Raw genomic sequence first — 24,529 nt, 5'->3', positions numbered from 1 at the left:
ACACACACACCCTTTCCTAGATTTTGCAGCCATTTTATAAACTCCCAATTGTTTTTCTCACCACATTTAGGCATTTTTGAGCAGGGATGTGAAATTCTGCATGAAAAAATGCTTTGCACTATTTCACTATTAGTGAAGAACTGCAATCTTGTCATCTTCAGAGGGCAGCAGTTTCACATACCTACATTTCCTCAATGCCTCTGAAGGAGCATGCATTAGATTGCCTAAGTTCAGGGCAGAATCTTGTTCTGTCGATGTATTAAATAAAGTTGCTGTTCTAATATTGTGTAAACTAGTAATGGATTTTAGGTAATGGATGTTGAAACCAGCTCTCTTCCAGCTAGTGGTAATATATTTTCCCCATTAAGAACTAACCTTTAAAAGTGGGTAGGAAGCAGAACCATACAAACCTGACTTGTTGGACCAGTCCCAGCCACCTGAAACATCTGGCTGTATGGAAACCGTTGGTGTACTGGAAGCTAACCAAAATGATTGTTACTAAGATATTGCAAAAAGGAACATAACCCAGCGACAGAGAAGAAAAACAAGAAGGTAAAGACTACTACAGGACAGAATGAAAATTTTCTACTGGCTCTCAGTGATTGTCTGATTTGGAAGAGTCACATCTTTGCAAAAGTCACAGCTAGTGAAACTAAAGTAACTCTTTGACCCCACCCCATTGGTTTTTTATGGCACATACATTTAACATCTGTTTCAAATGGTTCAGTTGTACAAGGTGCATGCTCCAATAAAGTTTCCCCAGATTGGACACAGGCCATTATTATAAATCAATACCACACATTAGGAGATTTAAGCAATTATCTGCAATGACCATACAGGGATTGTTTTAATCAACTGAGTTTCATTGGCTTGAACTCAGGCTGAATTTCTGATCAAATGGTCAGTTTTAGATGCCTATTAGCACATACTAATTGTCAGAAAGAATTTAAGTAGTTACCAAAGCAGAGCTACTAGTCTGAAACCTATTACTTTCCTTTTATCTACTAATGCTGATATTTTCCCAGAAAGTCTGAAGTTCTAAAATACTTCCGAACTCCTGGGTGAGCAATTTAGGAATATATAAAATTCCCCCCCATAATCCCATACACTGAGCTACTTTATATAAAACATTGATTCCAGAAATTGCTGAACTCAACAGAATGCTGCAAATCTACAGATCCTTCTGCCTTTTGTTGATCTTTTTTGTATCCACTTTTGAGAAAATGAGTGTCTCTCTGGACAGACAGGCCTATCTAGTGAAAGTAAGTACCTTGACATATACATAGCAGCACAAAGGGAAAATGCATAATGAAAACCAAATGAAAACTGCACCTCATACATAAGTCTCTAAATCATGATGCAATGATTTGCTTTGGATGTAAACAGCCAGCCAGAACACTGCTTATTAAGAGCTGAACCTAGTCAACATTAGAAGTCTGCACTTCCTGAATAATACAGAATTGGTGCACCAATACCATGGTGATAGACAGTGTTCCTACATTATGTGGGTGTCCCCATTCCCACAACCAGTGTAGAACAAAGACCGCACATGCGGCCAAAGCCTGTGACAGACCCATGCTTGAAAGAGGCCAAGGGCTGGAGACAAAGAAAATATGTACACCGCAAAGAGTCTGTGCATTCCCTTCAACCCCATTCTGCATTGTCTTCTTTCATGTAGCTCCCCACTCCTGTAACCCCTACAGAAATTTCCACCGATAAGCCCTTTCCCTCGAAGTTTCTTCCATGAAGTCAATAATCTTGACCCTTGGATAAAACAGTTGGTGCAGGGATTGTTTCATTAGGAAAAAATAACAAAAAGGTAGACAAAGCAAAATGCAAGAGTTCAGTTGCAACATCAGAAATTAAACGTGTTAAATTCAAAGCCCAGCTCTGATTCCTGAGAAAGTGGCTGATACAATCATAGAACACTAGAACTGGAAGGGACCTCAAGTGTCATCAAGTCCAGTCCCCTGCCCTCACAGCAGGGCCAAGCACTGTCCAGTCTCTAGACCATCCCTGATAGGCATTTGTCTAACCTGCTCTTAAATACCTCCAGTGCTGGAGATTCCAAAACCTCCCTAGGCAATTTATTCCAGTGTATAATCATCCTGACAGGAAGTTCTTCCTAATGTTCAACCTAAACCTCTCGCTGCAGTTTAAAGCCTATTGTTTCTTGTCCTTCCCCACACTCACCAGCTCCTTGGCCTCTGAGAAATCATCTAAGTAGCACAGTTCTGGGCCAGCATCACACTCCAAAAGGAGCCAAAAGACTCCCTAAGCACTTCATTCCAGAGCAAGCTTTAACATTTCAGTGAACTATACACCATCTCAGGAAAGATCAGCAACCACAGACACATTAAAGGAAAGCAAAGGTGCAACTGCATTTCCGAAGGGACAGCAAGTTGTTTCAAGTCAATAAAGTGGCATAAAAATATCCAGATAAATCAAAGTGCAGTTCTTTAATGCATCAGAGAGAAACAAATGCTCAGGTTTTCAAACATTATTAGACCGCACAACCACATTCTGCCAAGTTCTCATTAATTCTTGGCACTAGCACAGTAATTTAGTATCTTGAAGAGGAGAGATATTGCTTAATTGCCTTCATTGATACAGCAAGCTCTGGCTATGATGCAAGTGTCCAATTCACAAAGCTAATATGTGCCAGTGAGATCAGAATTCCCTCTTTTGCAATGCTCACTTTCCAGAAAGAATCTCTTACCTGAGAAAGGAGCTGTAGATGATCACTAACCAGGACTAAAGCGAAGCTGGATTTGTTTATGACAGAGAGGGCTACAGGGTCAAAAGTTCTCACTATGTGAATGAACAATATGGTCTCTAGCTCACTTCAAGTGAGAGACTACTTGGTGGCTCTTGCACCAATAAATCAGCACAGAGAATGAGCAGCAATACAAGGAGAGATAGGTAGCTGCAGAAAAGCTCCTTCCCTCTTTTTTCATTTTTGTTTTTGTTTTAAAGCACACAAAGCTTCACAGTCAGAGACTTAAAGATAAAATGAAACAAAATAAGTCTGATGTGAAGAAGCACCAGAAATCTAGATCCAAGATGATACTGATCTAGAAACATTAAGCCTGGTAAAGAAAACTTAAGTCCTTTAGACTATGTCTACACAGCAACACTATTTTGAAACAACATATTCTGGAAGAGATTTTCTGTAATAGCTGATTTCAAAACAGCCCATCTACAACCAAATGTGTATCAAAATAGCGCTCAGATATTTCAATGCAGAGTATCTAGACACAACAAAGGCTATTTCACATTAGAGCTCTTGGATGCACCATGGCTTATTTCAAAAAGAGCACCTTTTCCATGTCTACACAGCCCCTATTTGTAGGCGGTATTCCTTGTGGAATGGGGTTTACCAAATTCAAAATATTTCAAAACAGTGGCTGCATTGTGTAGATACACGAAGTTATTTCAGAAGAATGGCCACTATTTTGAAATAACTTTGCTGTGTTGACACACCCTGTGCTCTTGTTAGTGCTGTGTCCTACTTAGTACAATTAATGGCATTTTGGTTCATCTTGAGCCTCAACCACATGAGCACACAAGCAGGCATCATTGTTTACAGTCCAATTTCTTCATGGGCACAAATGGTTCATTGATTAAACACAGATTGAGAGTGTAACAGGGTTCAAATTATAAACAAGCTGCAAATCCATTGAGCAGCTTTGCTTTAGTCATTTCAGAGATAAGTACATTTGTGCTTGTTAAATGACTTGCTCTCTCATCCTTACTTATATAAACACCTGTTTTAAATACAATGGATGAGTCACTGAGTTTCTTACCCATGTGAAAAGGGTCACTGTGCACTGTAGGTGAAGGGCTTCTTGCTGCTTGAAGGAAAGGATCACCCGTGGCATTTGATGAACCAAGAAAAGAGCCAAGTAGATCGGGACCAGAATGCTTTGGGCTACCTCCAAATGGGTCAAAAGCAGCTGCTGGAAAAATGAATTGGACATTAATTTTTTCCATCTTGTACCATGTTTTCCCATTTATTGATCTGAATTAGATCCATTCCACTCAAAATAAGTAGCTATGAAGGAATAGCAAGCTTCCTTTCTCATTCCCACATACAGTAACAGGAGGTCAGATGCAACCAGAAGAGACAGGATCACAAGTGGGATTTGCACTGATGTGTAAGAGTATTCCAGCCAAGTGCTGCCACTCTAGGTTCTGTCAAATCTCTCAATGACAACCCAGACGCACATTGCACACCTTCACATAAGGAGCGTTAAATTCCGACTTACACTCTGTGTGGAGAAACGAGCAAATAGCTCAAAAACTAAGCATTGGCATGTAACCTCTTCCCCTTCCTGAGAAATAAAAAGAGAAGCCCTGGAAATTCTCTAAGAGCTTTGAAGACACCCAGAGGGTGTCCAAGATGATAAAGCATCCAAGAGGCTCTTGTAGAAATAGCTTTAAGCAAGAACTATCTTGAGTTCACCGCCCCCATAAATTTTGTTCTAAAGTACAGATTTACCCCCCCATTGACTTGTAAATTGGAGACGCTACCAGAAGCAAGGAGCAAAGTTTAAGGGAAGAGGGGAACAATCACTCTAAAAGTTTGTCACAGATAATAGAATACAGTCCTGAGCTTTGAACCCTGAATGCTAGTGAAGTTATACTTGCTTAAGTCGTAGCAGCTTTTGAATTATATAAAAATCTAAAACTGGTTTAATATTTTCATCTGTGCTTTCAAGGTCTATAGTTTAGTGCTTCCTCCCTCCCCCTCGCGCTCTCTCTCTCTCTCACCTAACCTCATTCTGACCAAGTTATTCATCAAACCATTCCCTTCCTTCCTCTTATCTGTGCACTCCTAGATAAAAGTTTCCCACTAAAAACAGGATACTAGATTTCCCTATGATAGTTTGCAGTGGGATCGTAAGGAACTGGTTGTGACAATGTCACATTTAGTGGGTACTACTACAGCGAGCTCTACTCAAGTTTTAAACAGTGCTGAGCTAGTGTGCTACAAATAGATTTTGAACATCACAGCACAGAGACTCATAGGAGTGTAAATTGATTACAGAGGGGAAAAATATGACAAGGAAGTCCAGCATATGCTGTGGAGTTCAGTTCTGTATTGACATGCACATGCAACCACTAAACAGTCTTTGGAAATGAAGACTGAACATTGTGGGTTTGTATTACCTTCTCCTACTCTTGGAGATGGAGATGGGGAGACAGAAGCTGCCGAGCGTCGAGGGGTGGAGTGTGCAGATCCAGTCCCTCCCACGTGAAAGACATCCTCAGAAGCTGCCTGCCCACCCTGACTGGGGGCACTGGACCCACCAACCCCAAACAGATCACTCAGCAAATCAGAGTTAGAAGGGAGAGCAGCAGACTGAGTGGAGAAATTCTTGCTCATAGGGCTACCATCTAGACCCAGAAGGTCAACATCTTCAGGCGGAGGTGGTGCTGGAGCATCTTGCTGCTTTTTGCTGTACTTTGGAGTCCCATGAGGCTTGTCACTGCTAGCGTTGCTGTGCTGACTGGAGAGGGATAAGAGTTCATCGTCCGATTGTTCACTCTCCTCATGCACTAGTGCTGCCCGATCCTCAGAGGTGGGGTGAGAGCTGCTTTTGTCAGATTTCTGATCTAAGCGAGCAGAAGGATTTCAGTTAGATACTAGCTCTTCTAGCTTTTACATATGTGCAGTTTACTAATCTCCCTGGAAAGAAAGCAGCAATAACCAAAACTCACGGGTTCAGCTAAAGCAGGGGTGTTCGATATGTTTGCCAATTGCCACAGGTGGTGAACAGTACCCTGTGTTGTGGCAGACACAGCACTCGAAACCCTTAAGTGTGGCTCCTCCCGAGAGCCACATGCAGGGGCTGCCATCAGCCTGGTCCACACACATTCCCCACTGCTTGGTGGGAGAAACATGTAGCGGCTCCAGCAGACCTGGTGAGTCGCTGGCATCAAATTAGAACTGGGGGATGGGGAGGGAATGTGGAAAGACAAAAACCACAAGTGTGGCGATTTTGAATTCCTATTGGACACCACTGAGCTAAATTGAAAATGGAAGTCCCAAGCACTCAGTCCTGCAAGAAAATAGTCCCCTTTACTGGGAGGGAAACTGACTCTACAGAATAGGGCAGCTTATGAGCCTGGATGGGATCAGAAGCTGGACCCGAGTCCAGATGTGGTGCCTACACTTATGTGTCTCAGGTTTCATTTACTGGGACTAAAACACAGGGCATGAGCAAAAACAGAGATGCATTTTAATGAAATCACTGGAACTTTAATCCAGTTTTTTTAGTTTGGTGAAAGGGAATCCCCAGACTGGGCTCCTATCCTTTATGTAGCATAGATGCTACAGGAGACGTGTGCTATCCATGTTATAGGAGGAGTTCTCCACCTTGCTCATAATGCAGAAGTTCTGGCCCTCCCACTGGCAAGCACAGAACACTCCCCTCCCCACACCCCCAAATGTAATCATATAAGATGCCACAGGGATGTAGTAAGTGAAAGAGCAATATTGGAACAGAAGTATTTAAAGTTATATTAGCAGATAGTCTAGTATTTCAAACCCAATGAGTCTATCTCAGGTCAGACAACTCCAGGATAAGTAGGCACAGTGACGCATGCCACCTCAAGAGAAAGGGAGTGTTCATTTTAACCCAAACTGCAGCATAAATCAGCAGCCCAGAGTGATGTAACGTCAAAGACAAGATCACAAGCTGACCCTTTGTTGATCATATTTGTCCTTTCAAAACTATGGACACTGTTTCCGCAATGCTTTGGCTGAAAATAGTAGAGGAAAGTCCAAGTACCTTGCCAGCTGAGAGAGGAGAGGAATGCCCCCTGTCCAACATTTTTTATGTTATCCTGAGGTGCATCTACAGGGCCTCGACCTGCAAGACAGAGAACCAAACACACCAGGATAGAAGGAAGTAACAAGATAGTAAAGGATAACAACACACGCAAAGCAGTGCAGGTCTCACCTGCCAAGGAGAGTGCATCTTGATGCTCCTGGTGAGAGGAGAAGAGAATGCTTGCATTAATGTCTTTTGTTGTGAAGTTCTCCCAGGGAGGGGTCAGGTCCGTCTGTCTATCAGCAGATTCTATTTCTATTTCCAGAATAACATGAAACAGCTGGGGATATTTGTCTGGTGAGTCACATGCATCCAGTTCAGATCTAAATGTTGACAGAAATTTGTTCAGTTCAAAGTGCCTGTTTTTTTGTAGGCAGATAAAAAGTTTAGTCTTTAACATGTGCATCCACATTAGGCATTTTTCTACTTTACCCCATTCATGTCTAGTATCTTTTCAATTGCACATAAAACAGTAGCCAAGTAGCAAGGATGAAGCAACCATCCGTATGATTCATCTTGTAGTAACATATGCCAATCAGCAACATGTATATTAAGTTATTCTTTAGCTAGCACCCAAAGAAGGAAAAACAGAAAGGCAAAAAATTGTGCTCCAATGGCTCTTTCCCTCACTCCATCCTAACAGTCCCCATGTCAAAAGTCAGCCTCTCTTTTTGCAGATCATGCTGCTGTTACTGAAAATGTGAAGAGAGAGGCTTCATTTAAAATAAAAGTGAATTAGTTATGAAAATTAGTTTGCCATTGCCAGCAGGTGGACTAGGGCCCCATCCTCAAAAATCAAGTATTCTGAACTGAATAGTAACAGAGAGGTAGCCGTGTTAGTCTGTACCTTAGCAAAATAAAAAAGTGGGTCTGCCCTATGAAAGCTCACCACTCAATATAAAAAAGCAGTCCTGTAGCACTTTAAAGACTAACAAAATAATTTGTTTTATTCTGAACCAAGGCCTTGTCATATTATATATACAATCGTCTCACACTCATCCAGTGATTTGACAGTCTAAACCAATCACCAAGCAAGTTCCTTCTCTCGCCACATGAGTGCAGTCCTTGACAAGCCACTTCCTGCTGAATCTGGAGAACTGCGGCTCCCCTCTGTCTATTCTGTTACCTCCTGGGTTACTGATTAGGAGCCTGAAACCTACATACTTCCTCCAGCCTTGAAATTGCTAGTCTCACCCAACCCCTGCCAGTTTTGGTCTGTCTCCCAAGCAGACCAGGACTCATTTCTGCTCTCTGCCCAGCGTGGGCTTCCTTCATCTCAATGCATGGATTAAGCTGCCTTCTGACCGGACTTTCCACTTTGCTATTGGGCAAAGTCAGGAAAAGAAGGCATAGTAATAAGCTATCATAACTGCATCACATAACGAGCATGCTCTGTGTTGGATTTTGCAGTTAAGGTTGTGAGCAGTGAACGTGCTCTGAGTACTCAATCTTTAGTCTGGGTATTTTAAAATTTATAAAATCGAGCTAGTTATTACCAATAAATCAATAGAAGATGCTTTCTCTCCAGAAGTATTCAAGGGAGACATCTTATTCTTTTAACCCATGAAAGGGAACAATATCTTACCCGTTTTACCATTCCCTCATCCTCCCATTCTCCTTACGTCTCACAATATTGAGGAGCACATGGGTTAACTGTCAATCACTCATTATGGGGAGCCCAAATTTATTTTTTCTACATCTGCAAAACTGCCCATTATGCAACTTAAGAATCCTGTAGTGGTACCAAGTGAAGAGATGGCTCCCCAAAAGTAAAAGAAACATGGTCCTGTAGAAAGCTGTTTCCCATTTCCGCAGCACCTCAGAACAAGTAGTTGAGAGACTGGAATGAAAAAGTCTGACAGACAGTTTAGTCCATTATCAGTAAATCTCAAAGCTTCTCAGGCAGCAGATCGTCGAAGAGCCATTGCTGTAGGTATTCCCTGTTTATGGTTCAGCAGGTGCTGGTTACTTTATTAAAGTAGTCAAAGACAGTCAGTGGTTTGTATGCTGCTGCCATGCTGAAGTAGGTGTGCAGCACTGGTCTCTGGTCTGTTTAAGAGATACTTACTTTGCAAATTTTAGCACAGTTGTTCCCAGTGCTATGAATCCCGTATGAAACTGAATCTGAAATATCTGCGTGTTCGACATCTAAAAAAAAGTCACAACATTAAAATTTAAACTTTTTAAAGGGAATTCTCTAGATTTATATGTCACTACAGACAGATAATTATTTGTACTTCACCATTCATCATTATATAAGCAAATGAAAGTCTTGTTGCCTGCTACATCATTTTATTATGTCATCACTGCCCCCCCCCTTTTTTGAGCTGGGAACATCTTCTCTAGTTCAGAGTCCAACATTCATTGTCAACTCTCCTTCCTTGCACATAATTTCAGAACACCTCAGTGCTGTTTAAATGTTTCTCCCTTTTGTTCTCATTTCTCAAGAGATTTTGGTTTCCCAACAGATATAGAATAGAAATCAATGGAATAAAACTATGTTGCCATGATGTGTTAAATATATCTGTTAACCCAATCCTGAGAGTATGCAGGAACTTTCCTCCTGCAAAAGGATGCTCCACTCCAGCCCAGATCACCTAGAGAAGGGCTAAATGGCACATTAGGAATATGGAGATACTAGCTTGTTGCCTTCTCCTTCTCTAGGTGGAAGGAGTCCAGTGGGTTCTTGCTTCAGGCTGGTCACTGGCACAAGGACTTTCAGTTCTTTGCAGTCTAGCAGCTGGAAGAACCCCACCTGGCCCTTTCCATACAGTCACTGTCACTGCCTACTCTGAGGATATGTCTTCACTACCTAGAAGATCGATCCTGTTGCTCTTCTGGGGGTTGATTTCATGTGCCTAGCAGGGATACACAAAATCAAACTATCAGGGGTTGACAGTTGACCCCTGTACTCCTCAATTTTGTGAGAAGTAAGGAAGATGGCCAGATAAGTCAATTCTAGCTATGTAATTACTGCAGCTGGACTAGCGTATCTACAATTGATTAAGTCTAGTGTAGACCTGGCCTGAGCTTCATTCCCAGCTAACCCAAATCTTAGACTTTGGAGTCATGGCTATTCTGCTCCCTCCACCTCAAGCTCTGAGTGCCAGGGTGAATCTTTGACCCTATATTTGTGCTTGTGTTATGCATAACAAAAGGTTGACCAAACTATACTTTTGCTTGAAGTCGTCCCCCAATGGTGGATCTCATATGGTAGACGGAAAGGACAACATCTCCATGAACAGTGACTCCTAACGGAATTACGACCTTCCCTTCCTGAACACGGAATTCCCTTTAAAACAAAGCCAGGAAGAAATCTCTTGTTATGGTCACTTCTGCAATACCATTGAAAGCTACTGTCTGAGTCATTTAAAATACAATCATCTCAAAACTCAGACCATAATCAGTGAATACAAGCAGCTCTTGTTAGCTGTTATTTGAAATGTGAATGCTTCACATCGAACTACTAATGTAGTACTGAGCTGCAGGTCCTCATGACAGAAATACTGACAAGCTCTGGCAGTCGAGTTTTAAAAATGGGCATCAACTTTACAATAACATTTTCTTTTCTAGTAGCATTATCTTCCCCAATTCAATCACAGACAAGGAAAAAAATACACAGAATATAAGAAATTAGATATATTAGAGTATAAAAAGACTTATTAGCATCATTATGAGGCAAGAAAGCCACAGTAGCTTACTTCATTCTTTCATATTCCTGGGAGGTTGTGAAAATTCTGGTTTCTCCAATTAAAATGTCACAGAAAGGTCGACACCCATTTCTCTGCTTATTGAAACAGGGGACTGGACTGAGAGAGACTGATTTGATAGTAAGAGGCTTGCAGTGAGGGTGAATAGGCTTTTCTGCTATTAGATCACAAATGTATCCTAGGTATCTGAAACAAGAGAGAGTGTCATTACATCAAATGATCCCATCACACAAAGTGATCAATTAAGACTTCTACAAGAGAGGCACTTGGTCAGCATGAACTTGAAATGAACAGCTTGTAGAATTCCAATTTGGTCAGTATTTGTACAACATACATTTACTCCTCTCAAGCCACAAAAGTTAGGTATGTAAGCATTCTGCATTGCTTTTAAAAATGAGGACTAATTTTAGGGCTTGCCTACAGTGAAACACACACTGCAGGCCAGCTCAGAGCTGTGGGTAGCCAGAAGCCAGGTGGCAGCCACACTGGTTCAACTCCCGGCTCCCCTGGGCCACAGGGAGCTCGGAGTCAGGTGGCAGTTGTGCGGGTGCACTTCCAGCTTTCCCCAATATGGGAAAAATGAGCCCCTTTTTAAAAATAAATTTGGACACCTTCCTGGCACCCAAAATACAGGACTATCCCGGTGGAACAGGACAAATGACCACCCTATGAATGGGGTACAGCTGGATTGGCCTCCTTGATGGTAACCACTAGTTCTGCCTGTCCCAAGATGAGGGACAGAGGAATCTGAGGTGGTTAGAGGGATTTAGGCCTTCTCACTCCTCAAGCTTCCAGCAGAAGTACCTGAAAGTGTAACAACATGGACTGACCTCCACTTGGCCCATCTCCTATCCACCTGCACCACCCGATGCCTCAGTATGGGGAGGGCTGTTACTCACTTTCCCTGCTTCAAACCCAAGTCTCAGGCCAGATGCAGGTGACCTTCTGGGGTCTCTACCTCTTGGCTGATATCTAAAAAATGGGGGCAAGGCAAGACTAAGAGCCAGATCTTCTTGGCAAGAACTTCTCCTCCTCTCTCAGGACAGTGCCACTCCTGGAAATGGCTTCTCTCCCCACTCTGTCTGGGCAGCAGGAACTCTTACGTTTTTCTCTCCTAGGAATACCCTCAGCAGTGCCTGAGGGGCAGCACTTCCTGACCCCAGCACTGCTACTTCCTTTCCTCTGCCTCAACATTATCCAAGTATGTGTAAACTCAGTCACACTTGGGCTCATGCTATGGTGCTAAAAAACAACAGTACAGATGTTCCTGCTCTGGCTCCGAGACCCATCTCCCTCACGGGGTTCTAGAGCCCGAGAGGGAATGTCTACACTACCAGTTGTAAGCACCGCTGCAAGACGACTCGGGCTCCAAGACTTGTTGCTGCAGGTGTTCTTTTGTGCCTTGTAGATACACCCTTAGGGAGAAGTTGGTTTAGCTCCAGCTAAGTTAGGCTGGTGGTGGAGAATTGTTGCTGTAAGGATCTTAAACAGCACTTTTAGAAGAGAAGAAATAATTCAATTCCAAAACTAGCCAGAATACAAATATGCTGCTTCCAACTTAACTAAGCTAAGGGTCTTGGGGATTTAAACTTTTGTTTCTACATGTTTATCATGGCATTTTTCCTATTTACTCTGCCAACGAGATAGACTTCTCTTGCAAGACAAGCCTACTGCCAGCAAGATGTTTTACACAGCAAGTTTCTGATCAGACGAACATTCAGGGGAAGTCTGAAGCAATATTACGTCCAGACTTGTCTTAATATTTTTTCAAGCTAAGGAACAAAGCCATCATCATGAACAAGTATAGATTTCATCAATTACCCTTCGCCACAATTTGATGAAGACCATGTTCACCATTCTCACTCTACGAAGGGCAAGGCTAGGACACAGAGACTAAGGCACTTGTCTGACACCACAGAGCACTGGTAATGTCGACATGCCAAGACTAGAACTCAAATATTCCAGGGTCCAAACCCCTCCTTTAGGCCAAGATTGCTCAGATTGGCATGTCACACATGAGCGGCTCCAGATATCCATGGGACTACTCACAGGCATGCTTTCAGGAGCCAGTCCTGGTCACCTAAGGAGATGGGGACCCCAAGCCTAAAAACAATTATACAATTTCAACTAGGTTGAATAGTGCTTGCCTGACTAACATACTATACCTTCTATGGGATGGCCAGAGTCCTATTCCTGGTCTCTTTGAGTTGAGCAACTGAATAGCTGGGGTGGGACTAGAGAAGAGATGACAGAAACAGAACATTGCACTGACCAGAACTGCTGATGCTGCACGACCATCCTGTCAGATAAAATGCAAGAGCACATATCAGAGATATCCTTTTAACTGAAGGGGAAGGCTGGTGTGTTTTAATCCAATGAATATTTAAAAGCACACGTCAGCAAGATTTCAGTGACATGGCAGCATTACAGATAGAGGAAGGTGTACAGAAATTTTTTTGATGCTTTAATTTCTAGTCATTAACATTTGAACCAAAGTAGGCACAGATCTTTTAAACTGATTAAGCTATTTTTAAATTATGGGCATGCATATGAGTAGATGGATGGGTCACACGATATTTTGAAGGCCCTGAACTAGCTCATGTCTTTAGACTGGAAGTTTTGCTGTGCATTTTAGTAATTAAGTTTGTAATATTAAAATATAAACTGCACATCTTAGTTTCACTGCAATTTGCCATTTCAAACATCTGCTAAAGCAGTTTTCTTGATACAGGATTTGCCACCTCAGCCAGAACAGACTAAGACCTACATATCCTGCTGCATATGGGCATGTGCTTTAAGTCAAAAGGACCCCTCCATGTCAAGTTAGACAAGGTGGGTGAGGTGATAGTTTTTATCAGACCAATTTCTATTGGCAATAGGGACAAACTTTTGAGCTTACACAGAACTCTTTTTCAGGGCTAGAGCAACATGTAAGCTGAAAAGCCTATCTCACTCACCAACAGAAATTGGTCCAATAAAATATATCATCTCACCTACCCAATTTTTTTTAATACCCTGAGGCCAAAATGAATACAACTTTGCTGCATGTTAAGCACTGGTTTAAGTACCTTGCTGAAGAGGGGCCCTATATTAATATCTGCTTATCTTTTGGGCTTGACTGGCTGCAGAAGCTAGGTACAGAAGGGCAGTGCAGGAGAAAAAGGCCCTTTTACACACATTCATTTGGGCACTGAGCTGTCTTGGTCTAGCAGCTGTGTCATCAGGCCTGCCAATGTGTGGGGAGGTGCGCCACCTGTCATAGGGCCCAGTGATTCAAAGGGGCCCAGGGCTGCCAGCCACCACTGCTACTGTGGCAGTGTCATTGGCTGGAGCCTCAGGCCCTTTAAATGGCCTGTGAAGTGCCATGCAACCAGCTCTACATGGCTCTGAGGAGCCCCACTCCTTCCAGTTGAGGCCCTGCCACCTCCAGTGAGTGGAGCCAGCCCCACCCTACTCCCTCCACCTCTTGGTATCCACAGAGGCTGGCAGCTTCCCTGTCTGTCACGTCAGTCTTTTGGGTTGGGACCCTACTTACCAGTTTAAGAATTGTACTTAAATTGAGAGGGCCATTTGGAGGCCCTCGAGGTTAATATTTTTCAGGCATTTACAGAAGAAGTGTGCCTAGATCATAAAAGTTTTGACAGTTCAAAACTGCCAGCCCTGGAATGCCATTCTGAGCTCCAAAAAGTTAAATACAACTCCTTCTTGATTATTATCAACAGGAAAGGTTCCACAGACCAAAGAGCGACAGCTACACAATCTTCAGCCTATGCTGTCCTCAACATCTGTGCAATAACATGGTCTTCAGCAGGTACCTACAAAGGCCCTGGAAACACTAATCTGTCATCAAAAAGTCTGTTGATGTACAAGGATGTGTACAATGTGGAGGCACATTGCCTTTACAGGGCTAAATGGAGTAAACCCCATCCAACTTATTTTTCCATGGAAATTAGTAGAATGGATTCAATACAGGAAGCAGCTCTAAGTAGTTATATTTCCCTCTTGTTGCAAAAAAAATTGACTAGACCTGCACTTTAATGGTTGAATTATTCTTATTTCAAGCTCTTCCCCCACCCCAACTAGAAATTGCATTTGAAGTTGTGGCAAACCATGACAACACTCAATGCAACATCTGCTGGTTTGTTGGACATTAAAGGCTTCTCAAACTAGGTAATCAAATATATTGCACTGCATACAAGATTAAAGGCATAGAAAAATTTCATCTGTAATCAATCTGAATTCTCTCCTTATATTTCAGCTTTGGATTCGGATATTCACAGATTGTATAATGCTTATTTTGCTGTATGGACTTACTTCATTGTATCCTTATACAATGGTGCATTTTGTTGCTGGTGAGTTCCCCATGGAAGTAAGTGTTCAGAAACAGATATTTCCCAAATGTGGTTACTGGCTGACTTACCATGCAGTGGATGACACATACATTTTTGGGGTTCTGCTGTAACCAGTTGTGCATGTTCTTACATACAGCATAGAGATTATGCAGACTGGGTGCTTGTCTCACTGGCCAGCTACATTCAGATACCTAAAGGGATCACACAGTGAACAAAAAAAAAAGCTTCATAATCCCCTTAATTGAGACACTTCCACGTTTCTCTTTGATAGAAAAGATCAGGTCCCTTCTCTACAAAGGTAAATTATGTACTTTAAACCCCCTCAGTGTTTTTCTCATGCATAATGCTGCTTAGTGCGGGAGACATGAATTATAGACAAGGCAAGAGAAGAGGATTCTTTGTTTCATAATGTGAAATTGATATTTTGTCCTGGACAATAAATTTTAAAATGGCTTTGAAATATTTAGTGAGCAATTCAGAACATCCTTAGGAGTCATTTAAAGCACTGAACTCTCTTTGCAAGGAAGAGCTGGATCAAATTGCTGTGCTTTGATTACACAGTTACATTGTAGTAAGTCCTGCACTAGATCACAGGATTAAACAGGTTAGCCATTTGGTTCTTAAAGCTTGGGTCTAGTTTTGAAAAGGTACCAAGCATCTCTTGCTCCCATTGACTTAGTGGGAGTGGAATATCAGACCGTAGCAACCCAGAATATCAGGCCACTAGTGCCTACTTAGTAAACATTAATTCCTACACACTCATTACTAAGCGAGATCTAACTTCTACAGCAATGTTAGTACTTCTGAGTGATTCTTTGTGGAAAGGAATTGGGTTATAAAGAGCTACTAAGACGTCAGCCAGAACATTATTTCTCAGATACTAAGCTGTACAAACAAGCAAAGCTCTTCTAGCTGCCACTCATCCTCATACCCCCTGAATCACACAGCTGTCGTCTCAAAAGCAGTTTTTGCAGTGCTCTGCCAAGTTGCAGATTGGCTAGGCTTCTGCAAACCCATTTGTCCATTTGGCTTATTTTTAATTGAATTGCCTTTTGAAAAGATGTTTCTGTCCAAAGATAGGAAGCTGCAGCACCAAATTTTACTCTTTGTCTTAAGAGCTGTGTTTTTTACCCCGCAAGCCAACATTTGAAATCTACTTTGGGAGGGGAGAAGGAAGAGTTGGTTTGGTCAGATTGTCCTAAATATGGGGAAGATAATTAGGATAATTATATAGCCACTTAAAGGAGAATGACATGAACTGGGCAAGACACCTTACTTGGACACTCTCCATAATGCTTAAGCCAGTGGTTCTCAACCTTTTCACTAGTGCAGACCCCCAAATCGTTCGCAGGTTCAAAGCCAATTCTAGGTGCTATGTACACGTCATTAAATGAAAAAGGAAACCACCAAGATTTTCAGCCAGCAATTAATTTAAAAATAATTGATTGTAACTTTGAAATTTATTTAAAACTTATTTTCTATTATATTCTTCCATAGGTCCCCTGCACTACCCTCACGGGCTCCCAGGGGTCCGCGAACCACAGGTTGGGAACCACTGGTCTAAGCCATTAACCCTATATTTTGGATTATATTTTGTTAGAACCCCTAGTACTAGGAGGAGGATCAACAGGAAGGGTGAATTCCCACATAAGCACGCACCGTATTCCATTGTAAATACCTAGTATAGTATCTGTTGCTGCAGTTCAGAGCTGTAACACAGTTCTTATTTTAATGTACGTGCAATGGTGAGAACTAGTCATTCTGAGCTACAGCATGAGAACACACATTAGGGCAGAGATAGCAGCCACCAATAGTGGCCAATGAGTGGCTCTCCTTCACCTCTTCAGGACACAGCAGCCTGCACCCATTGGGGTTCCACCTGCAGCTCCTCCCACCCCCCTCAGCAGCTCTCACGCACAAGGGCACTAGAGCCCTGCACTTACCTGTTCCTCCTCTCCCCCAGCACTTCCAGAATACTCAAATCACCTGATTTGTGCTCCATCCCCACTCCTCCCAGAGCTGGCATGCCAAACACCAATTCTCAGCGCAAGGCTCTGGTACCCCGGTGCACAAGCAGCACACAGGGGACGGGGCATCCAGGTGTCTGCAGACCACAGGTGAAGCCCCCGTGGGTTCCATGAGGCCCTACAGGCTGCCCTCCACTGCATTAGGGAGTGTTCACATAAAGCACAATGTGTCTTTTAGGTTATAATTATGCACATTGAAATGCTTCCTCCCCCCCACCCCGCCCCCCGGCCACAGAACAGACACTGTGCCTGTTTTCAAACATTAGGGTGTAAATTAGCCAAGATTGTGTTTTGCTGTTCTCCAAGGGAAGTCGTTATGGTCAATATGACGAAGGACCCATGAACTAAATAGCCTCTAACTAGGCCTTGATGCAGCAGACTGTAAGGGCTCTGAAGAGCCATTACTATCTATGAAGTAAATATGCATTTCAGGCAGTCCATAATTATGCATTTGCTTGGTCTGTAATTACAGGGCAGCAAGCAGATCTGCAGTTAAGAAATTTTTAAGTATAGGTTATGTAGGTTTCGTTATTTGAAGTGCTACCTCAAAAATCACTAAGGAAATTCAATACAACGTAAGTGCAAAGTTTTATAAATCTCTTTTGGAATATGGGGGCCTGCGGCCAAGGTTTAAGATATTAGTGTTGAGACAGTAACATTTTTTAATGCTGAAACCATTATTTTAAATTTCTCCCAGCTTCCTTGGGAAAATGCCAGATAAGCCACTACCAAGAAAGTCTCTAGGAGAACGGACTACTATAGGACAAATGAGCATTATACTGTCACTATTTATATTCTTGCAGTTGCTCTACATTTTGCCTCTCTTATTTTTAAAACTGTCTTCTATCTCCAGATACAGCAGCTACTTTTCCTCTTCACAAATCTGTGAAAGAGGAGGTAAATAAGCCAGAGGGGGGCAAAATATAGTTATGGAAGACAAGACTTAACAGTAACCAAGAATTTGAAACATTTTTATACACAAGATCTCTTCCTTTTGAAGAAAAAAGTCTTAGAGAATAAGAAATAATCCACTTTAACTAAAGAACAGAACAAGCAGCTACTGTGTGCGGAGATGATTGGAAAGAACATTTCTCCGTTAATCCTGAGCCAAAGCCTAAATGGAGAACATACAAGAGTTTCAGCTTTGATAGAACTGATTGGTATTTTTTGTGTATACCGCATGCACTGCAAGAGAACCATGGGACAACTATGCAAAATTATCTCATGTATTTTCATATACACCTTATCATTCCTGTCTAGTAGAGACAGGCTATCCCAGCCCAGAACCTTAAAGTCCTGTATAAATAAATGTTATTTATCATTTTTCCTCATGTCTCTGTGAACCAGCTAACCAAATGGCTAGTTCTTCTTAGCAGGTAATGTACACAATGTTAAAAAACAAACATGAATGTTATCTCATGCTCACATTTTTTCAACACACAAATAACAGAAGCAGCATCACTAGTTTTTTTTTTAGCTGATCTGCTGAAAACACAGATCCGGCCGCGATCTCCCAATGACGCATGTGAGCACTCCATCTTTCAGCCCCTCTGCCCGCAAACATATCTGTATATGTTAAACAAAATCAAATTAAAAGCTCCTTGATTACTTTTACCTAATCATTTTTCCTGGATCATTCATGACATGCAACACGGTCACAAAAAGCCGGTTTACAAACTGAGCCATTTTTAGTGGCAAAATCCAAGGTGTATATGCAAATACCACTGATTTAGACAGTGGCTGCAAATAGACCCAACTACAGATCAGAGTAAACTGGAGTTAAATTACTGCGGCAAGATCTTACCTTACCCCAATGAAAGTGAAGTTTAGTAATTACTGTTGCATTTTTATGGAACACAAAGCTAGAAAGGAGGAGGAAGATCATTTTTAGAAAAGTTTTCTATTATACCTAACCTTTGATATCTATAGGCATTTCCAAATGCTTTAAAACCCTCAATGAGCTGGAGCCAAACAATTCTGTCTGGTATCATTCTGGCTTTACTGGGAAGGAATTTAAGGCAGAAAATATTAGTGGTGTCTCAGAAAATAAATCAGTGGCAGAGGCAGATACACAACCCTGTGCTTTAGTCACCAGATATTCCTGCCCTCCCAAATAAAGTTTTACCATGAACTGCATCAATGTTTTCAGTAACTAAGGACAACTTTGCAACACAGAAATATGTTGGTTTATTTTAAGAAAACTTCTTTAGGGGCACCTCTGCTTTTAAATTCTTTCTAGCAGAGAAGTGAAGCTTCCTTACATACAGTATCAGTAAGCAGCTGATTACTGTTCTCTGCTTTTCACACCTTCAATAAATTCAGCAGCAGAGAATGATGCCGTGCAGTTGTGATGCAGATGGGAGCTGCCTTCAGTCATGCTCACTACAATTTTCAAGACATGCGCACCTCAGTCAATGTACTAACACTAATTTTTATAGACTGATAAGTCTTCCAGAATGTCCCCCCTGCCAAGAATAAGTATTATTCCTTTCTCCTCTGTGCCTAGTAGCTGAACAGGAGGCACAAGCAACATAGGAGCTACCTAAATACCCACAAAACATCTCCCATTTCAAACTCTGGTGCTGGTTCTGCCCATAACACGGAGCCTTCAATGGTTGCTTTAACTTACGCCAGGGCTCTTTAAGGACTCGCAGCAGGCAAGAATCCAGGGAGCATGATGTGTATTTAAGACCAGCCTGCTCCTTTCTATTGTAAGAGCTCTGAGCAAGACACCAAGACATCTGGCAAGTAGTCTGTCCTCCAAAATTTGTGACTGTGTGCTTTGTTATCCCTGTAGAAAACACTTACCCTATTATGAAACTTGGCACTACGATAAGACTTCTGTGACAAATTGAACACTGTGTAGTGGTCAGGATGTCGTGAATCTAAGAATGTCCGCACATCTTCAATATGATTCCTGAAGCCCAGTTCAACCCCTTCAGCAGGAAAGGACATAACTGTCAAGACCAGACAAGAGTGAGTGTAGACAACAACAGGGTTCAGAAGTTGGTTCTTAAACACAGAGCACCATGACAGCATAATTTCATTTGCACAAGTGAATGACACTTACCAATGATTCTTGAGGTAACATAAGAAATATCTAGCTCCCCCTTGGTGTAACTAAAGGAAAGAAAAACAGGGAAGACACTTGTTAACTTGCACACCTACGTATGGGAGAAGACTGAGTACAGAACGCAACACAAAGACTCACTTCAGATTAGGAATGGATAGCAGGTGAGACCAACTACTTAATATACTTGGAAGTTAGTGTAAACATGACAGAAGTGGAGATTTAAAATATGGCTTTCTAACAATGGCCCAGACAACCCTCTCTTCTTTATACCCAACTGTCTTTACCGCACCGCATGTTTCTTTTCAAAAAAGCATCCGTCACCTTTTTAAAAAAATTGGTAGCAGCCTTGACTCCAGTTTCTAATAGAAATTTTTGAGCTATCGGATACCACAGACATCTGAAAGCCTCTCTAAGGCTCCTGAGCTATACAGTGCTCTGCCAGGTTAGTTATCCCAGAATACACAGAGCACACCACAAGGCAACACCAGAGCACACGACATAGCCCAGGTGTGGTCAGCAGCAGTGACCAACAGCCTACAACAAATCAAGAGAATTCTCTTTAAATCCATTGTTGACTGCTACCTTTTAAGACAGGAACAATGGGTGGGGGCTAAATAGGGAGAAGCAAGAAGGAATTGTCCCATGCAGAACAGCAAACGGGTGCGGAAACAGAGGTCAGTCAGTTAAGAGAATCAGTATTTGAAAGACAAAATAACAGTCTGCGTAGGGCAAAAGTGGGACCCTAAAAGCAGTAGAGAGACTTGGAGAAGTAGAGAGCAGAGAGGAAGTGCCTATCCAGATGTACAGGCTCTCAGACCTCAACTCATCCTAAGGTTGCAAATTTTGCTTTACTGGTCTTAGCTTCATTTAAACCATATTCCTAACTATAGGGCTGAGTCCTTAATAAACCCTCCAAGCTTCCTAGATAACCTGGAAAAGCCTGCCCCGCCCCCCAATGTGACCTCACCCACCCTTCGAGCATCCTGCAGCTACAATATTTGTTTTACCTGTGCAGAGAAGCATTGGTTGTACTATACCTGGCAACAGATTGCATAACTTTTGAAGAGGTATCTTTTAGGGTGTCCTTCAGGTTGTCCTTCAAGTTGCTGAAGAGTCTCCCTGCACCTCCTTTCACCATGTCTAGCAAGCCTCCTCCATAGGTGGATTCCATGTCTGGGGATGATGCCCCTTAAAAAAAGGGAGAGACAGGTGTCACTCATTGAGAACAAAGAACAATATGCTGCTGGCAATATGCTTTATCCTCATGGCAGCACAGTCAAGTGCTTTGCTTAAGCTCAACAAAACAAGCTACTCTCACTGGTCTCCAGCTAAGTATTGATTTTTTCCAGAGGTGTAGAAAATCTCCTTCTGGCCAATGCAAAGCATTTTAGATGCTGTTAGCGTCGTGTGCAAGGCATCGGGTTGACAGTCTGTGGGCAGCAGGGCAGTGTGAGTGACCAAACTGCAGCTCTTTTCTCCTAGCAGAAATGCAGACCAGTAGCTTTTCTATTCTCTGCCCTCTACCCCTTTCCTCCAATACACAAGGAGGAGAGTAGGCATCCCATTTCACAGACAGGGTATCTAAAGAGTGGAGATAAGCATGGGGTTACATGTTCCTGGTATCATCTGTTGTCAGCAGACAAAGGAGACTTGTCAATAATACGTGGGGGAGGATGAGCAGAAGGGATATGTTTGTGGAATTTTTTTAATAAAGAAAATTTAATCTCTTGGGGACAGGGACCATACAGTATGCTGCACAATGGGCCCTGGAGCAGATTGGGGAATTAATGCAATGGAGACAATAAGAGGCATAGCCTCACAAGTTTTGATTTAATGCTATGAAACCAATGACAAAGTGAATGTTCCAGAGCAAAACAAAACTGAATGTCCATATGGTGGGGTGCAGCGTATTCATACACACAGTATAACCTTTGTCTCACAAATTTAAAAAAAAGTGATTGATTTTTTTTAACTGTAATCATCAATAAGTAAGTTGTGGAACCTTTGTTATAGCTGCACAATGCTGTTAATTTCCAGCTGAGAATGTTGGTCTGGAAGGGCCTGCCAATTGTGTTAAGGACTTTAGTACACAGGTTCTTTTATTTCATTCTGCAACTGAACTGCAAAGCATCAGTCTAAAAAGATTTTAAAATCCTTTGATTATCTGTAATCCCGATTCACACGTTACTCAGGCTACATTCTATTTGTTAATCTGTAAGGCTGTAGTAAGCCAAAACCAGCTAACCATCTGTATCAGTTATATTCTTGACCTATAATTTGAGGATATTATGACTAAAATGTAAATGGCAATAGGAAGTTAATAAAAAAAAAAAACAAAAAAAAAAAAACAAACAACTCATGAACAATTGTCAAGAGTTCATCTGCATGCTGATAAGAGAGATTGCTAACTTACTTTTATTGGTGCTTCTTGCTGCCTTTGGAAGGTATATACTACTCCCTTCCACCCCACACACTTCCAAAACACTCAAGTCATAGGATAGTGTGAAGCTGATTAAAATAACGTGTTGGCTTTTCAGAAGAAGGTGAGTGTGTGACATGCAGGGGAATATGGAGATACACATCACATACATCTGGAAGGGACCTCAGGAAGTCATCAAGCCCAGCCCCCTACCCTCTTAGCAGGATCAAGCATTATCTCCCCTCACCCCACCTTTTTTTTTTTTTTTTTAAATTAAACCTATTGGCCCCAGATTCCTAAAGGGCCCCTTCAAGTATTGAATGCACAACCCTAGATTTAGCAGGCCAACACTCAAACCACTGAGCTATCCCTCCCTACACTGGAGAAATCAACATATTTATAAAACATATGGAAAAAAAGAGAGGAAGGCAGTTTTTGTAATCTAAAGATACTCTTGGTTTTTTCAATTCACCTCTGAGAGAACTGAGGTGAGATAGTAGAGAACATGGAAATAGAAGCAGATGAAGGTAAGTGGTAACCTTGAAATGTAATTGTAGAAGGAGCTACAAAAACACAATGGAAAGGCTGATCCCCCACCACAAAAAAAGTGAATATGCAGGAGTTAGAATAGAAAAGCCATCTTTATGGGGAAGAGAACAAAATATTTAAGACGGATGCAAAGATATTAGAACAAGTCTATATGTGCTACAGATAGACATGGTACTGGAAAAAAGTACATAAAAAGAAACTCAAGATGTCACTAGAATGCTCAGGTAGCTCACGTCAAGCAATTGAGGGCACAGAACCAATAATGCAGGTTCAAGAAAAGGCAGCTATCACAGTTATCCTCCTACACATATTGAGAAGCTTACAATACACCACCACTTGACACAAAACCTTGGTAATTACAACACCTGGTATCTTCTAGCCAGTGAAACTGAAGTGTGTCCTACAATCTGACAGAAAAAAAAAAAGTTTACTAGTTATAAGATCCTGGGCAGATTCCACAAACAATTTACATGAGCATGAAGTGACACTTCATTCCAAAGATGGTGCATCTTGAAACTCTTTATTGTGAACATTAATTTTCTTATTTAAAGTGTATATTCATCAACAGCTCCTCTGAACCTGACAAACACTCCTAAAGCCATGCAAAACCAGAAAAGTGTTGAAATCCAGAACAAGTCGGTATCCTTGAGCAGAAGTGATAGAGCATCTCCCATGCTAAGCAAACCATGGATACTGCAACCAGTGATTTAATCCACGAGAAGAACAAAACTGTAAAATTATATAATCTGTTCAGCCAGTTTCTATGTAACCATTTCTTTCTATGCAAATCCCGGGAGGACTTGTTTGGCTTATACATGCTAACTAGTGGGACAATATTTTTACTGTAGAAGTTGATTCTTCAAGTGCAACATTAAAGTGTTTTGGGCCTTTTAATTTAAAACACACACACACACACACACACACACGCACGCACCATACAAGGACTCAGTTAACCAGGATTTATGTTGAGAATTTGACTAGGTGGAACAGGCAATATCTTTTATTGGACCAAATTCTGTTGGTGAAAAGTAAACACTTTTGAGTATCACAGAGCTCTTCCTCAGGAGAAAAGAAGGTAGCCAGAGTGTACATGCTGACTTGGCTCTGAAGCTGGACAAGCTAGTGTGGAGATTGGACAGTTTCTCCAGGCCTAAAGGAAGATCTCTGTAAAGCTGAAAATCTTGTTCCTTCCACTAATAGAGGCTGATACAAAGAAAGATATTACATCCCCCACTTTCTCTCTTTCAGACCCTGGGACAGTGGCTGCAACACTGGAAACAGGATAAATATTGTCCTAAAGTTGCACTGTCTGAACAAGACATTAAATTATCCTCAAAAGCTTATAAGTTACATCCCTCTAGCCTCCCTTGCTGCAAATGTCAAGCAAGCCTAATGTCAACCACCACCACCACCGATTGGCTAGCCAGATTCCACTTCTGGGACTGCGTTGATCAAATAAAACAGAATACATAAAAGGAGAGAGATATCTTCAAAGGCTTGCTTATATCATACACATAAACCTCAGTGACCACCAACAGATGGAGTTAGCATCCTGACCAC

The 24,529-nt window shown here is 41.8% G+C and overlaps 1 protein-coding gene across 1 annotated transcript in view; it reads right to left on the bottom strand.

The window, feature by feature from the left end:
- Positions 1-24,529, bottom strand: part of DNAJC6 (DnaJ heat shock protein family (Hsp40) member C6) — a 51,992-nt gene that overhangs the window by 8,692 nt on the left and 18,771 nt on the right. Inside the window, exons 2-14 of the mRNA XM_075002737.1 lie at positions 21,039-21,189; positions 19,999-20,048; positions 19,737-19,885; positions 14,970-15,092; positions 12,715-12,848; positions 10,541-10,735; positions 10,014-10,131; positions 8,908-8,987; positions 6,969-7,162; positions 6,798-6,878; positions 5,173-5,619; positions 3,825-3,959; positions 411-479 (exon numbers count right to left, since the gene is read on the bottom strand). Of these exons, the coding sequence (XP_074858838.1) occupies positions 411-479; positions 3,825-3,959; positions 5,173-5,619; positions 6,798-6,878; positions 6,969-7,162; positions 8,908-8,987; positions 10,014-10,131; positions 10,541-10,735; positions 12,715-12,848; positions 14,970-15,092; positions 19,737-19,885; positions 19,999-20,048; positions 21,039-21,189 (1,926 nt within the window). The remainder of the gene's footprint in view (positions 1-410; positions 480-3,824; positions 3,960-5,172; positions 5,620-6,797; positions 6,879-6,968; positions 7,163-8,907; positions 8,988-10,013; positions 10,132-10,540; positions 10,736-12,714; positions 12,849-14,969; positions 15,093-19,736; positions 19,886-19,998; positions 20,049-21,038; positions 21,190-24,529) is intronic.

This window comes from Carettochelys insculpta, chromosome 9, assembly GCF_033958435.1.
Source record: "Carettochelys insculpta isolate YL-2023 chromosome 9, ASM3395843v1, whole genome shotgun sequence".
In the NCBI taxonomy this organism is placed as follows: Eukaryota; Metazoa; Chordata; order Testudines; family Carettochelyidae; genus Carettochelys; species Carettochelys insculpta.
Note: the sequence above shows the minus strand (reverse complement) of the source record. Positions and strands in the feature narration are given on the sequence as shown.